Here is a 17786-nt window from a genome sequence, read left to right as displayed (position 1 = left end):
AGAATTACCTAGTATTAAATATAAGCAAAGTAAGTGAAGAGTTACTCAAAATCAATAATCAACACCAATTACAGATATAAATGATTAAGTGAATGTTTTAGGTTTTATGCAATGCAATCTGTGGCAGCCAATGACCTAGTCGAACAATTGTAGGGATTTCGAGTACACACTTGTTTGTCCAGACTAAAGGAGGTACCCCATTGTCAGAAAATCTGTGGTATATACCTGTGTGTATGTATATATATACACACACACCAACTTATACTGTCTACCCATGTTATTTCAATTTGAATTGTATTCTTTATATCTATATTTTGACTGACAAATAGAAATCATGGCTAATAGGAAAGTAAATACCTAATGAAAATACACTGATAAAAGGCAGTGATTTTTGGGTTGTCTTTTAAGAAGTCGATGTTGATTATCAGAACAAATATAGATGAGAACGCTCACTGGGTGGGGAGTTCTTTACATATTTAAAAACTATTCATTTTAAACTTTTCATCATGGTCACACCTCGTTGATTAATTTTCTTAACAAATACTTGTTTGCAGCTTTGCTGGAACACTGCATATGCCTTTTTATGAAAGATACATGACATCTACATTTTACTAATTTTGGGAAGTCCTCCATAATCCGATATCTACCTTACTTAAATCTCCATTTACACATTATGACATCTGTTGCATGCATTGCATGTGCTCTCTGGCTAATTTGTCTGTATACAGGATAAAAAACCTGAGTTTCCAGGAGAAGGAAGCCCTGCCACTTCTGTATGATGTTAATTATGGGTTCACATTACACCGTGGCATGAATGGGTTTCTGTCAGTCTTTAGTTATCAAATGATTTATTTACTGGTGTGAGGCCATCATCCTGCTGATCGGAAGTGTGAAGTTGGTTGAGTCTTCCTTGTCTGGTAGAGTAAGGTTTCCAGATTATGCAAGATTTATTGCACTTATGCAAATCTATGTGCTATAGATTTACAACCTTTCAGAGGTAGAATTGACATTAAAAAAAGAAATTAAGAGTTTGAGCTGTGTTTGTTGAAAGTTACCTTTACTATACGTGCTATTCTCAAATATATCATTTTATTATGCAAATCCATGTGCTATAGAATTCCACGAGAAATATTATTTTATTATTGATAGTAATTCTGCTTGACATGCTTGCATATACCAGGAGATAGTTTATTTTTACTATTAGGTTCAAGAATATGTTTAAGGCCTTTTTTCTTCATATTCTATAATCATGCCAACCTGGTTGGCCGAGTGGTTATCATATCTGCTCTCCAGCCAAAAGGATACAGGTTTGAATCCCACCACGGGCATGGTGGTTTGTGAATAAAAATAAATAAATAAAATACTAGTGGTGGTGGGTGATAGTGAGTAGTAGATGGTGTTCGTGTAGTTGGTAGAGTTAGAGTTGTAAAGTAGGTACCCTTCCTCGATGAGTCTTTGGACTCCCTAGAGGTCTCACATAATAATAATATAAATAAATAAATAAATCCTTCAGAAAAGGATTCGGAAGTAGTGAATTCAGGTAGCTTTAATTGTTTCTTTAATGATTCCAGATAAAAATATAGTTAAATTTTTCAAGCATTTTCTGTCTTTTTCCTTAATAATCAATAATTTTAATTTTATGTCACCTATAACAATGCTGCATTTATGTGGACTTTTTTTTTTTTTTTTTTTTTTTTTTTTTTTTTTTTTTTCCCCCATTAGTGAGTTAGCTGATTTCATATGGAGTGAGCAGGACAAAAATTCTGGAAACTTGGGATTTTTATCCTACAAATCAGCCAGAATACATGCAATTAACAAACAAAAAATACTGTGTTCTGGGCAGTAGATAGTATATACCAGGCGTGACTAACTTCTTTCTATACGAGGGCCAATATATGATGAGTGGTAGCGTCACGGGCTGCACACTTTTAGGCAATAGTTATATGTATTGAATTATTATATTTGTTAAATCGTTTTACTACTGGGAGAACAATATAAAATACTTGATTGATTTAAATATAAGTTGTTAAATCAAATTTAATTACATATTTCTGTTTTTTTTTTTTTTTTTTTTTTTACATGTAACACAACTTAATGAGAACACTGTGCATTCATGTGCGGCAACAAGTTCATCAAAGTCAATTTTCAACGATGATGACTATATTCGTAACAAATCCTGAAGGTGGTCATCAGTTAGTTGGCTTCTTTGTGACGATTTAACCATCCTCATAGTTGAGGAAGTGCATTCACATATGTATGTGCTTCCAAAGATGCAATTCTCAAGCTGAAATCACTCAATGCAAGATATTTTTCCGTTGGTACCAGTTTCCAAAAGTCAATGTCTATCTCCGCTTTGACTGGAAAAAGGGGTCACTTTGTAGGTCACACAACTCCAATTGAATATTGTCATGCTGCTCTGAAATGTTGCATTTTATTGGGTTAAATAATGTCAGTTGTGGCCGCATGTCACTGAAGTCAGAAAATCGCTTACTGAATTGCTCCAAAAGTTGGTTTAACATTGGCACAGAAAACTTGAAGTCAATGTCATGGCTCTTCTCCAACTCCCTGTAGGATGGGAAATGTACCAAGTTTCTTCTGACCAGGGTGAATTTAAAAACCTTCAGTCGACTTATGAACCCATTTAGGTGTCCAACTAAATCTGAGATTGTTTGGTTACGTCCCTGTAACTTCACGTTGAGTTTATTCATGTGGTGCGTGATGTCTCTTAGTAAGGCGAGTAAGCTGTTAAAATGAGGATCACATAATTTTGTGTTTAGTTCTTTGTTTGTTTTATTTCCTTTCTCAAAGCAAAAAACTGTTTCAAACAGTTCCCTCTGCACACTCCAACGTACTTCTGTGTACAACACTAAATCATCATATTCTGCCTCCATTTCTGTTAGAAAAGAAAGAAACTTGCTGTGTGTGTGTGTGTCAAGGCCTGATTTCTGCCCTTAGATTCACACACTTCATTACAGTTTTCATAACATCCTCTATCCCCTGAATTTTATCACACAGAGCTCCTGATGTATAATGCAGTGCAATATAGGGCAATTGATTCCAGCCTTAGTAACTCAAACAGGCTTAGTAAGCCAACTAAGCCTGTCTGAGTACCATGCATTGACCTGTTTTCTTCACAGGTCTTATGTTTCTTTCTCATAGTACACAAAGGCTGAAGTAACTGACCAGGGGACACAAACTGCAACAATAATACTGTTAACTCTGAGACTGATCACTGTAACCAGAGGCAGAGCAAGTGACTATCAATGATGCGTTACTCTGGAGCGCATAGAAATCTCCCACTACTACAACTCGCACAGAGAAGCAGTAGATTTTATAAATTGAGTAATATTTTTAAAGCAATTTTGATTCCATGTTGAGAATATAAATTTTCCGTTATCAGAAATAATGAATATAACTAGTATATCAATCAGAAAATATGCGGTAGAAACTAATAGCTAAATTGATAATACATATAATTTAATATAGTTTTTATCCTGCTGCGGCCCGCACAAAATCAAATTACGGGCCTGCTGTTGACCACCTATGGTATAGACTAATAGAGTGGAACCTGGTGGCAGGTTCTCAGAACTCATGGAGGGGGGGGGGGACATTATTATTACATGATATTCAATGGTTGTTTGGCAGCTGATATACCTTAGAAAACACAACTGCAGTATTTAGTATTTGCCCAAATGTATTTTTTTTTTTGCAATGATTTGAACACTCAAATTTGAAAACATAGTTTGATCACTCAAGTTATGTGTTTACTCATCAGTTTGATATGTTTACACTTATATTTTTGCTTTCAGTAAAAACAGTTATCAAGGAACTGGAAGCAAGTAATATGCAGTTTCAAGAAAATTTTGAAAGTTGGCAAATGGTTTTGAAAATATTACATCTGAAAGTTGAAGAAGTGGGTTACTGCAGGGCAGTTATTGCTACTGTGCCACCTTGATTTAACCATCTTACTGGCCATTATGGATCAAATACGCATCCTCATACACTTCTTATTCATCATATATTTCAATGTAATATCAGTGGTATTACAATTTTAATATGCACTTCACATCCATGGAAACTTGGATGTGTATATACGTCCTGGCCGGTAGCATGGTTAACATTAATATAACTTTAAACTGCTTCAGATCTGCAAACAGTAAGCTGATCATTCTGTTGAGAGAGAGAGAGAGATGTAGCATAGGTATTAATCAATAAAGAGAAATCAGGAATAGTAAATAAAGTTGCAGAAATTGAAAGAAAATTTAGAAAGTACTAGAGCAGAATACTTGTCACTGATTATTTGGGGGGTGAGGAGGATTCAGTTTTTTTACTCCAGTTTAGAAGAGATCAAAATACATTCTAGATATCATAAAAAATACTTTCTTCAACCATAATATCATCAGATTGCTTAGACAGCTTATTGTTTGGTAGATGAAGCTGCATACTTAGATAAATCACTCATGACGTTTTGGATCCCCAGAATCCCAGTTTCACACAAAATAGCGAATAGAGCACATATGTAATAGATGATGTCAGTTTTTAAAACTTGCGACTTTCCTATTTTTCATTTCTTTAATAGCTTTTTAAATCTCTAATTTAAGGTGGTGGATTAGTATCAGTTTTTATTTCATCTAACTCCTTTTTTTATTTCCTTTTGTATTCTATCACTACTGTTACATAAGATTTGACTGAAGTGCTGTCTTCACCTTTCCAAGTGTTCTTTTTTTTTGTTGACACTTGAATTTTTCCACTTTAATCTTTCACTGCAACATTCTTTTGCACAGCTTCTCCAGAAAGTCTTCTTATAATACTGTATAACTCTTTACCATTATACTTATCTACAGTTTATTGCATTTTTCAAATATTTGGCATTTATCTTTTATAATACTTATTTAAAATATTATATTTATACTTCATTTTCCTCTCTGAGGAATTGCATGAACATAATTTCAGCTTTAATTTTTTTTTCCTTTCATTAACTAGGCTCCAGGTATTTAGTGAAAACTATCCTTCTTCCTTTTAGCATATTTTACGATATATTCCACCATATCTTAAAGAACTTTTTTACTTTCTTTCACAAAGGTTCTATATCATCATTCCTGATGTTCCTTGTCTATCCAAATTACTACTATCTATTTACCTTTTAATTTCATTTTAAACTCTTTAAAGAAGTTTTATAATATATCAGTAACAAATTTTGTGCCTTTTAACTCTATTTTCTTGTTTTATCTATTTGAATACCTGATTGCATAGATTCAAGCAGTGTGTGTGTACACAAAATTTTTGCTTTCAGAATTTCCGATTTACAGTCAATTTCTGAACATACTATAAAAACGAATTATGATAAATCATACTTCTGAGTTCTCTAATACATTCTAAATCATTCTAATACGTACTTTTAGCCTCTGCTGAGTCAACTAAAGCTGATGTCAGCAAGTAGTAGTGGCATATTTGTTTAGAGTGTCTACTGTCTAGACAGTATAGTCACTGTAACTTATGCCAATGGTGATGGACTTTTGTAAATTTTAGCTATGTGAATTTAAGTGAATTAATTTGGTACCCACAGTTTTACAAGTCTATGGCCAAATGAAAAAAGGACAACATTAATATGAGAAATATTACATTAGCAGTTATAGTGCATTACATCCTCAAAATATTATTGTTGAAATTAAAGTGGAAAAGAATTTCAAATTTGTTTAAATTTGAGTGGCTGGAAAAACATGTTGAAATGGCAATGGCAACGTCAAATGGGGACATGTGAATCACACTTAATGAGACATTTAGATATGATGAGGATATGTAAATATGCTGTTATTTATTAAAAATTTTAGGCATATTAAACTTAAAAGTTTGTGGATGTGACTTTTGCTATTGTGAGCACGACTGTACACGTTTGAGACTGGAAATGTGAGTACAAAATACTTTTTTTGTGCACACATCCCATCCCATTCATGTGCCGTCTCCTACCTAGGAGGTTAACTATGGGTGTAACGACATGTGGTGAGGACCCTATATCGTCATAAGTATTCATGGCTGTAATCCATGTGTGTTCACCAGGCCGGTTTGCCTGTTGTGAGGGACGAAAAACCAGAGTTTCTGGGTGAAAAAACCGTCTACTTAGAGGGAATATTGGATCTAAGTGTTAAATGATGGATTTAATTTATAATTTCTTTTATTTCATTCGTCTAATAATATTTTTGTATTGATGGTATGATACAGTCTGATTTTTGTTTTGCCATCCAGTTGCACCCACTTGATGTATTTGTTGTTATTAGTATTATTATTAACAACGCCCAACCTCCATGGAGTTAGAGATTCATCATGGGAGGTACTCACTATTACATATAATGCTCATATGCTCATCCAACCACATCTTAAGCTGATTCAATGTATCCACATCCACAATACACTCAGGCAATGCATTCCACTCTCCATGCAAAGAACCTGCTTCTCCCTCCTTATACAGTTTCCAGCAATGGCCTCTTGTTCTACTCCCCTCTCCAATTCTATAAAAAAAATCTCTTCCATGTCTGCTTGATAACAACCCCTGACCAGTTTATGTCTCGATCATATCCCCCCCCCTCTTCCTCCTATTCACAAGGCTCTGCAACTTACATTCTCTCAATCTGTCTTCATATGCCACATTCCAAAGACCACTGACTACCTTTGTGAATCTTCTCTGTACCCTTTCAAACATATCCTTATCACCACCATGAAAACCCAGTGATCAAATCTGTGCACGATAATCTATATGAGGCCTGATCAAGGCCTTATATGGAAAATCATAACTTCTGTATTTCAGCAAGCAGGGTTCTCCGCATCATTGCCATTATTCGATGTGACATCTTCACAATTTGTGCAATGTGGCCCCTGAATTTCAGGTCCTTGTCTACCATCACTCCTAGATCTCTCATCTCCTCTACTTCTGTTAGTTTCCCCACCAAGAGTGTATACTTTGCATCCCATCGTTGCTTACCAAATCTCAAACCTTACACTTGGCAACATCGAACTGACAGTTCCACTTACTTGCCTATTCATGCAACCTATTCAAGTCCTCTTGTAAGGCATTACATCAGCCTGACTGTGCATTGCTCTAAACAATTTTGTATCATCTGCAAAGAGCTGGATATCACTAGTTAAACCCAACCCAATATCATTAACATACAAATTGAACAACAATGGCCACGAAACTGACCACTGGTGACCTTTCTCTTTCGAGATACTGCACCCCCATATACAACTTTCTGATACCTATCTGACAGCCAGTCACTGATCCAACACGTCTATTATCCAATCCTATCTCTTTCAATTTATTTAAGAGCTTGTCATTTGGCAGTCTATCAAAAGCCTTTGCAAAATTCAAGTACACCACTGTATATGCATCTCCTCTGTCCAAGGTATTTGTCACCTTGTTATAGTACATAAGTGAAACATGATTTTCCCCTTAACAAACCCATACTGATAACCACAGAGAATACTGCTGTTATCAATCCATTTCTGTATCCTATTTCTCACCAATCTCTCCAGCACCTTCACCACAACTTCAGATATACAGACCAGTCTATAATTTGAAGCTACAGCCTTATCACCGCCTTTATGCAGTGGAACAATTTTACCCTCCTTCCACTCCCTTGGAACCTGTGCTTTTGCAAAACTCTTGTTAAACAGGCATGCCAATGTTACTGCCAGTTCCCTGGAACATTCTCTTAAGATACATGGTGATATTTCATCAAATCCTATCGCCTTATTAACTACAAGGTTATTTATTTCCTCAAATACTTCCTGCTTACTCACAATTAAGCTATCCTCTCCTATGTCCTCTACACTTAAGTTCCTCATGATTCCACCCTGATCAGGATGAAACACACTTATGAATTGATCACTGAATACCTCTACAATGTCTTCTGCAGCAGTTACCATTCTACCACTTTCATCTCTTAACTTCATCTTTCCGTGATATTTGTTATGCTGTAAGATTTTGCTACCTATTATAAATTATATTTACCACATAGTTCTACCAGCATTTTGCCATTTACATTTCTCTTTCTCCCAAACTGTTTTCCTGCTATGTTCTCCAGCTTCCTTCCAACATTAAAGTCACCCATGAGAAGTATAGGTGTAGTGTTTTCCATGTGTCATCGTCAAAGTCATATATTAAGTAAATAAACTTTTTTTCTTCAAAAGATGCATTCCCATTTGGAGCATAACATTAGACAACTCTTAGCCTCCCAGATTTAAGATTTACTGTTTATTCATTCTGTCCAATAGATAATTACTTTTTGCTCTTGCACATTTCATTTCCATATTGGCATGCATCTGCTATATTAGTCATCCCTGAGTAAAGGAACATTTCTGTTGGGAAAAATGTATTCTACTGCTACCATTCATTACTTTGCCAACCCTCAACAGTTCATTCTTATTTTTTTCCATTTCCTTGCTTATTTGTGCTTGTTTTTCTGTTTGATAGTGTTTTAGCATTCCATTGATTGATGAATGTCCTTCCTAATTTTCTAAGTGCTAGTTGAAAAACATATTTAAATGTTTGAAACTTTTAGACATATTTTAGCTCGCAGATCTGTTATTCTGTTTGTAGGGCTGCTATTTTTTGACAGTACCTAGACATGCATTTTTCACATAATAATTTCCTCTCATGCTGATTTAGTTATACTGCTAATAGTCACCAGAGCCTCTTTCATAATAAGTTTTACAATGAGAAGGCAGGTTATTATTTACGTGGGAGAGGCTTTATTATATACCATCCAGTCAGCATAGTATTACTTATCACCATCCTTTAGAAGCTAGTCACAAGTAACGATATGCATTGCTCACTCAGTGAGAGAAAAATCTAGGACAGTCTCCCTTCTTTGACTGCATTCATTCTCAACTTCCATGAATGTTCTTTCATTTCTCTGCCCTTCATAAAATTAATTCCATCTACTGGTATTGCATAACTCTTTCAGAAGTTTGTTGGTCTCTCTCATATTACCCCACTTCTTCTGTGCGCTAGTGTCTACAGTCCACAAATACTCCTCATACGTTTTTGCGCTCCATCTGTTGCACCTGCATCACCACAGAAACTAAATCTATCCAGGCAAACATATCACCACCTTGTAAAGAGGCAAAATGACTTTCTTATCCTCACATGTCTGTTTCAGCATCATCTGAATTACATTTGCAATCATTGCTATATGGCCCTTGAACTTCAACTTCCTATCCACTAAAACTCCAACCTGATCAGCTTATTCTATCATAATCCCACCACTATAATATACGATTGGATATCCTCATTACACCAAAGTGCATAACTGTACTGACATAACTGATAGCCAATTTCACATGCCCACAATTCTAACCTATTCAAACCATTCTACTAGTGCTGCATGTTAGTAACATTCTTGATTAGCAAACACTACAGTATATGTCACTACTCAAATCCTTCCCAATGTTGTTAATGTGAAGATTGAATAACAGTGGACCAAGGACATCCTATGGTATACCACTGATCACTTTAAATCTTTCAGACTTCTCTCCAATACTCCACTTTTTAATGTCAGCCTCTTATCCATGCCAATAGTTTATAACGAGTCCTTGGACTCCCTGGAAGTGTCAAATAATAATAATAATCCAATCCCTTATGCTACAGCTTTCCACGTCTATGTGTAGGAAATTTTTTCATATGGCAACAAAGTGAATTATGCTTGACAAAAAAAAAAATTATATTCTTGTTTAATTCTTTTACCAAGTATAAGCAAACCAAGTTTACACGTGAAGTATCTTCATTACTAGACTGAATCTAACTGCTTGTGTACACAGGCTGTTGGCTTCACATCAGTTGCCTTAATTTTCCATAATGCAAATCACTTTTTTTCTTACATATATATTGCATAATAATATAGACCATCTACAACTATTTCTGATTCAGAGTACTTTAATAAGATGATACCTTTTTTACTAATTGTATATAGGGAAACATTTGACTTCTTCATTAATTCAACCTTGGTATCTTCTTGGATCTGGTTCTCTTACTGATGAAATCTTAATAAAGGTCAAAATGGTCTGTGTTGTGACCCTTCCCTTAATGCCTAGCAATATACATGTCTGGCGGATACTAAAGCAATTGATGTGAATTCAACGGCCTCTATATACAAGTCTAGTTGTGAAGATACTTTGTTTGCTTACACTTGATATAATTTCTGATCATGTATAATTTAACAGCTTCCATGTTGTTTCCTGTTGAAAACCTTGCCAAAGTCCAAATGTATTGTCATGTATCCATTCCCCCTGTCTAACTCAATCACAGCATTATCATAAAACATCGGCTCAAACATAACCTTTCCTTAGTAAACCCATGCTGTTCTTTCAAAGTATAGATTCTCTGTAAACCCATTCCTGTATGCAATTTTTTATCACCTTTTCTAAAGTCTTCACCAGTGCTCTATCACAGGAAAATAAGATTTATTTATTTAATAAAAAAAGTTTGTATTTTTAAATCTTACCCACAAGTTTGGAGTTTCTGAGACTGCTGAATATTTAAAATAAGACAGCATAGCATATTGGACATGGTTCATATTTAGCAGGCATTGAACAGGGAAGAAAATCTCAGACTTTGTAAAAAACTGAACTCTTAGTAGCTGAGGATTTTGAAGGGAAAAGTTGTGTAGACCCAGTTTTAGTTATTACATTAATAATCTGAACATGTGTCTGGGTGTAGGCCACCAGAAATTAAAATCTGAATGAAATAATTAAGATGGCAATTATCCCCACTTAAATCACGATCTCTTTTGACATGTTAAGAAAGAGCCTATCTTTCTTCAAGGATATCTTATTATCTGCATATCCTTGAAGAAAGAGCAGTTTCTCAAAGATAGCAATATCAAGGCTTTCCAATAGGATAAACCTTATAATAATAGGGAAATCTTATTAGCACTTACTTTACACTAAAGAAAATTATACTGATCAGTTTTGCAAGCATTCTTATTCTGGTGGCTTCCTCGAGACTGTAATAGGAGAAATGAAAAAAAAAAAAAAAAAACGATATTAAAACTAAACCGAATTGTTAGAACAGAAATAATCAAAAATTAAATTAAACCACAGTAATGCATGGCTCACATTTGTAGGTGATTTTTAGGTTAGTTAAATTCTGATGTAAGATATCTAATTAGGAATTTCCAGATATTATTCAAGATTAAGCCTTGGCTTCTGCTAAGTCACATGAGCAATTGACTAACAGATTCCTTAATCTGTCAAGAAAGAAACTTCTTATAAACAAGGCATGGTGGCTGCATCCCAGTCAGTAATGCAATTTGTTGTTGACATATGATGTACTGTGCCTGACTTCTCTTTTGTGATTAATGCTGCCAGCATGTTTTCTTTCAATTCAACACTTTGACTTGTCTGACCTGTGTGGGTTAAACCACAAGAATATGTGATCCTGTAAACACCTGGATGCTTGTAAAATTGAGCAATATCCTTTGGAGATCTGCAGACACCATGAACTGTTTGGATCATCTTGTACGTTATTTGAATGTTATGAACTTTAAGTACACAGCAATCTTCATGGAAGATTACTAATATATATAGAATAGAAAACAAATCTCTATACTGGATATCCTGATTTTGCAAGAAAGATTATCTGAAAATAATCTGTTTGACTGTGTTTTTAGAATATCCGTTAAGAACAAATAAAAGAAGAGTTTGAAGTTTTAATTTTTCTTCATTATTTAAAATAGACATTACCTGCTTTAGGGTATTTATTATGCCAGTTTCTGAGAAGGATGGTGAAGTGATGAAATATGAAGATAGCATCTGGTATATGTAGGCTTATGAAAAATCTTAATGAAACACTTTTTTGTGACCAAAACATCCAGAAAGGGTAGTTTGCCTTCATTGGCCAGTTGTAATGTTAAATATATATCATGATGAAATGATTTAAGAAAATTTACTTTTGTGAAGTGGGCAAGTCATGCTTCCAAACTATGAATATGTCATCAATGTATCTCTGCTATATGGTTGGTTTTGATGTAGTTTGAGCTAGAAAATCTTTCGTCAGTTTTCTACACAGAAATCAGAAAATTATCTCTCTCTCCTCCTTGCTAATCCAAACAGTTGTCTATAAAGATCATTATTCTATCAAAAGAGGGTAGACCGGAGGCAACATCCAAATAGTCTAGTGACTTCTGGTATGAAGAGATCTATAATTAGGTTTAGCACTTCATCAGATGGAACGTTAGTGAAAAGAGAGATTATATCCTGGTTAGCAGTGAGGTCCAGTGGTGTGATGTCAACAAACAGTTGTTTCTGAATAAAATGGGTAGAATTCTCGATGTGAATCAGAGTTCCTAAGATAACTTTGCAATAGTCCAGTGAGATGTTTGGATAACAAATAAGTTATTGAGTTGAAACCATCGGCAATTGATCTTAAATGAAATAAGGAAAATTAAAGGTACTATGTTTTCTGGATGGTTTTTTAAATAAATAATGGCATTTCATTATAGGTTTTCTGTAAGCCTATCCACTTCGTCCCTTCATCATCATTGCTAAAAACTCTGCATAATCCACATGCTAAAAAAGCAAGCAGTTTCTTTTGAATAATGAAAACAAATGTAAAGGACTTCAAACTCTTAATTTTTTTTTGTTCTTAATGGTACTTGAAAAAATTCTCCTTGCTTAAACTCTGAATATCCAGCACAGGGATTAGATTTCTCTTCCATATATTGATAATCTGTCCATCAGAACTGCTGCTCTGCTTAATAATCATAATATTCAAGTGATCCCAAACAGTTCATAGGATTATATTCCTGAGTTGTAGCCTACATAAGCAATACAAGCCTAAGTTTTGAATTGGAGGGGGGGGGAGTAATATTTGTCTACAATGTAGATTAATATTAATTAAAATTAATTTAATTAATACTTCCAATATTTCTGCAGTATCAAATTTCTATCATCAGGGAACAAAATATAATAAGATATGTGCATGCAGGCACTACACTAAGTAATGAAGATGAAACATGTCATCAACTCTTAGTTATTCACATAGGATATCATTTTGGTGCCATATGGTCACTCTCTACCTCACTGGATTTTGGGAGTGAAGCCTTCTGCTAGAAGAAGTGGTGGGGGTCACAGATGCCCTTTCCACAAAGAGTTAGCAGGACAATCACAAACATCCAGGCCTCCTGGCTGAATTCAAACCTGCAGCTGCTTTGGCATGGAGAGTGGATATGCTAACCACTCAACCAACCAGGCCAGCATGACAGGCTGGACACTATTTAGACCTCAAGACCTAAATAGTATCCTCATGGTGGGCTAAATTGGGATAAATTTTTTCTTAACAAATTAAGGAGTCTGTTGTGGTCATTTGCTTGTGTAATTCTTAATAGCAACCAAAGAACTCATGTCTGAATTATGTCTGGAAAATCACTAATTAGATCTCTTGACACATCAGATTTAACTTTTCCAGTAATCAATAACAGGCTCACCAAAGAGACAGCTGATGCCAACCACACATCATTGTATTCTTATTTAATTTGTTTTGATTGTTTCTGTTCTAATTTATTTGACATCATTTGCTTTTTTCATTTTTCCTATTATTGCCCTGAGGAAGTCGCCAGAATATAGGTGTTGAAAGAGTAATTGGTATAATTGTGCTGAAGGGGTGGAAAAATATGCTTTGGGTTCAGGCCTTTTGGGTATGTCTGGGGAGAGAAAAGATAAGTTCTAGAACATGACCAAATAGACTGCATATTTAATTATAAGAATAGGTTAGGTGGTAATTTATTAAGTATTATATTATATATTTATTAAATGCCAGTAGCATCAGAAACAAAAGGGTTGAGTTCGTTGCTTTATTGAATATGATGTGGCCTAAGATTGTTTGCACTAATGCAAACAATCTTAGTCCACTTACCATATCAGAATCAGATATGGTAAGTGGGTTCGAGTGTAATGGGTATACTATTTTTAGGAATGACAGAATAGATAGTGGAGGAGGAGTACTACTACTACTAATGATATCAGATGACTTAAATCCAGTTAGGGTAGAAATACAAGAAAAAAATGGTGGTAACAGTGTCCCATGTAGCAGTGAGTTTGAGTCTATCTGGTGTGAAGTGGAGGCTAATAATGAAATGTATGTTGGGATGTTGTTACAGACCTGGTGGCTCAGTTGCAGGGGATGAAGAAATGCATTATCAGTTTAGCCTTATGGGTACCAAACAAATGATCATTATGGGCGACTTTAATTTTCCAAACATTGATTGAGTAGAAGAGAAATCTCATGATAAGAAAGAAGAGGAATTTATTGAATTGTTGTGAGACAACTTTCTCAAGCAGTATGTGAAAGAAGGAACTCTAGGTCAAAGAGTGATCATTATGGGTGATGTTGGATTTGCTCATAGCATCAGAACGGGTTAATGTTAAGAGTATGGCTATTTTACTACCAGTTGGTGATGGTGATTATGCTGTGCTTTCTTGGGAAGTATCTAATTGTATTGATGCTTTGATTAGAACAGGTTGCATGCTGAACTACAAAGCTGGAAATTATGATCAACTTAAAATACCATCTTTGGTCCTATGATATCAGTTACTGAATGGGAAAAATGTCAGCAATGCATGGGAATCTTTGAAAAAGTGCTTAAACGAGATGGTATCCAAACATATCCGTAGTGTTCGAAGAATAAATAGTTCGGGAGTGAAATGGATGTTCAATCTTATTAAGCAAGAGATCCACAAGAAGATGATGATATGGAAATAATATTGTGAGAGAAGTTATGAAATATATAAAGCTCAGGCAAGAAAAAGTAATGAATATTGTGTGGAAAGCTAAATTGCAGTAGGAAAAGAAATTGCCCATGCAAACTAAAAGCAATCCAAAGAATTTTATCATTACACCACAAGCAAAAGAAAGAATGAATGTGAAAGAATAACTTTATTGAATGCAGATTACTCAAGTGTTGGAATCTAATGAAATTGTTCAATTAATGAATACTCACTTTGCTAAGATATATCAACCAGGTGTATGTAACATGATGCACAGTGCTACTGCTACATTGGATGAAGAGGAGGTTTATGAAAATGTGGTTGAAGAGCTGTTGCATAACCTAGATAAGAATTTGTCTATAGGAACAGATGGAATATCAGCCCGTTTGCTAAAGGACTGTTCAGCCGAATTGGCTAGGCCTTTCACATAACTTGAATCTTACAGGAATGGAAGAAATGTATGATAGTTCCATTATACACGTGTGGTACAAAAACTGATGTCTAATTATCTACCTATCAGTATCTCTAGTGTGATAGTGAAGATTTTAGAGAAGTTGATAAGAACTCGCATACTGAAATGGGTAGACAAGATATACTCTGCAAGAAGCAGCATGGGTTTACTAAAGGAAGGTCACATTTTAGCAATGTGCTCATATTTTATAACTGTTACAGCTGAGTTGGATAAAGGGAATGGGTATGTTACGGTTAAAGTGATAAATCCGGTTATTATTAATAATTATCGGTTAAAGTGAATAATTCCTAGAGGAGTCTGGTAAATGTAATAAAAGCATGTTTATAGGTTTTCGTTCTCAATAGAAATTATAACAGCTTAGGTTAGGAAATAATTAAGCAATCGCGTTTATTTAAGTTAGATTTATTTTGAACTGTTTTGCATACTTCTTTATAGAGATTTTATATTTGAATGTGAACAGCTTTAAGGACATAATTCCATATCATTACATTCTACAAATCAAGTCCATATATGTTTGTCTTTGTGTTTGGAAAATACACGTTTAACTCCTTGATTTGTAATATATGAGGAATACAACTAAACTATATTTTTGAGGATGTGGGATGTGTGCTTTTTTACAGATGTTCCTGCTATAGAATTCTATGATTTATTAATGTGTATTATTATTATTATGTGATGCCTCCAGGGAGTCCAGACTCGTCGAGAGAGAATGTGCCAATAGCATTGAAGATATATACCTTCCAACTACTAACTGCGCTCAAACTTGCTTAACTTTTTGTGTGGGCCATTAGTAGCAGAGGCTCTACCAATCGAGCAACCTTTGCTGACATATTTTTTGTGAGTTTGTAGACTTTTTTAATCCACTAAATAATTGAAACTATTCAAGATGAAATCCCTGCTGCTAACTTGAATAAATGAAATCTGTTATTGTCTATTAAATTTATTATTATTATTCCTAATAAAATGATTATTATCCCTGTGTTATATTATGACATTCAGTTAAATGTAGTTCTCTAGTGGGCTGTGAACTAGAACACCGTCTTCTTTGTCACTTGATGTGAAATAAATGACATCTTATTGTTTAGAAACAAAAAAAGTTATACAATCCTGTTAGAAATATCAGACTTTTTTGGTCCTGTTATTTAGCACATTGTAAAAGATATCCATAAGAGTTAAAGTAGTTATTGTCATGTTTTTGTAGCATTTTTCTACAAAAAAAAAAAAAAGTAGTGGCTTTAATACATTAACTGCATGCAGTTTCATATTTGAAAAAAAAAAATAAAAATCTGATATTCATAAAATATAAGAACTGCACAGTCGGTCAGTTGTTAATGATGATTAGAAAATGGAATACTCTGATATGTTAATTTCCTAACTTCTACTTGAAAGAGAGGAATAGATTATATGCAAATTAAGGATCAGATTATTTCATTGAGTCATTGGTGAATAATAATATAAATATATTTTGTACTTTATGACTTATTATTTATGATTATCTTTTTATTATGTACAGGCTGTTCAGTCATTTTACATCATTAATATTTGTTAATTTCATATAGATATCATATTATTAAGTACATTCTGCTAAAATAATATATATTTTTTAATTCCTTATAGTGATGGACCGTTTAAGGAGGAGTTTAAGAGAGAGTTTCCGAAAGAAAAAGGACCACGTACCAGAATGTAGTAAGCCTCATCAGTGGCAAGCAGATGAAGCAGCAGTTAGGGCAGGTACTTGCAGCTTCCAGGTAAAAGTAAGTAATCCTTATGAGAATGTTTTATGATCTGGCTGTCATATTTTATATAGCTTATATAACATTCAGTTTAGCATTCATCAATGATATTTTAGTGGGCACAAATTATATTTCCTTTAAACAGCATAGTTTTTTAACACTGGCATATGCTTTTTTATAAAATCATTTTTATGTTTCCATGTCAGTACTATTTGAGTGTATGTGATTTAATTCATTCACCAATTTATACATGTAAACTACTAGACAGCCAGTTTTGAAATTTTGTCAGCAATAAATTTTTTTATTATTGTAATCAGGGCTTGACAAATACACTTGCATGTGATGAGTAGCTGTAGACTGGAAAAAATGGAATATTTTTTTATTTATAACTTTTTTTTTATTAACTTTTTATTTTTAAGTATAACTTTCTAAACAATCTTTTTTTTTTTTAACCAAGAAAAGCAGACAATATGTTGAATATAAAGGGCCATTCTAGTAACAAATTATACATTTTCTAAAAAATCCGTATTGTTTTACAGTTCTTTCTGTTATTATTATTTGACTTGTTTTTGGAATAGTTCTCACATAAAGGAAATATTCCTGAAATGATACAGCACCACTATTCATTTCATGGATCTCCTACTATCTAATTGGGACTTAGCATTAAAAAAAAAAAAATTTGAAATGTGTTTGTGTGGCAATTGGGGAGAATCTTGAATGAGTACATTTTTTTTCCCATGGCAAGTGGGATTTTGTTTAATTTGAGTGAGCCTTGATTATTATATTGGGTATCCTCATGGAGTCAAAGACCCACACTAACCATT

General features: G+C 34.1%; 1 protein-coding gene across 3 annotated transcripts in view; it reads left to right on the top strand.

Annotated features, from left to right (window-relative positions):
• Positions 1-17786, top strand: part of LOC150097730 (protein numb-like) — a 356060-nt gene that overhangs the window by 237922 nt on the left and 100352 nt on the right. For all 3 annotated transcript variants that reach the window (XM_090406728.1, XM_090406730.1, XM_090406727.1), the window contains exon 2: positions 16847-16983. In XM_090406728.1, the coding sequence (XP_090262854.1) occupies positions 16847-16983 (137 nt within the window). The remainder of the gene's footprint in view (positions 1-16846; positions 16984-17786) is intronic.

The sequence above is a fragment of the Typopeltis vanoorti genome, chromosome 17 (genome assembly GCF_054136105.1).
Source record: "Typopeltis vanoorti isolate ZY-2024b chromosome 17, IOZ_Tvanoo_1.0, whole genome shotgun sequence".
Taxonomy (NCBI): domain Eukaryota; kingdom Metazoa; phylum Arthropoda; class Arachnida; order Uropygi; family Thelyphonidae; genus Typopeltis; species Typopeltis vanoorti.
This window is presented reverse-complemented; position numbering and strand designations above follow the sequence as displayed.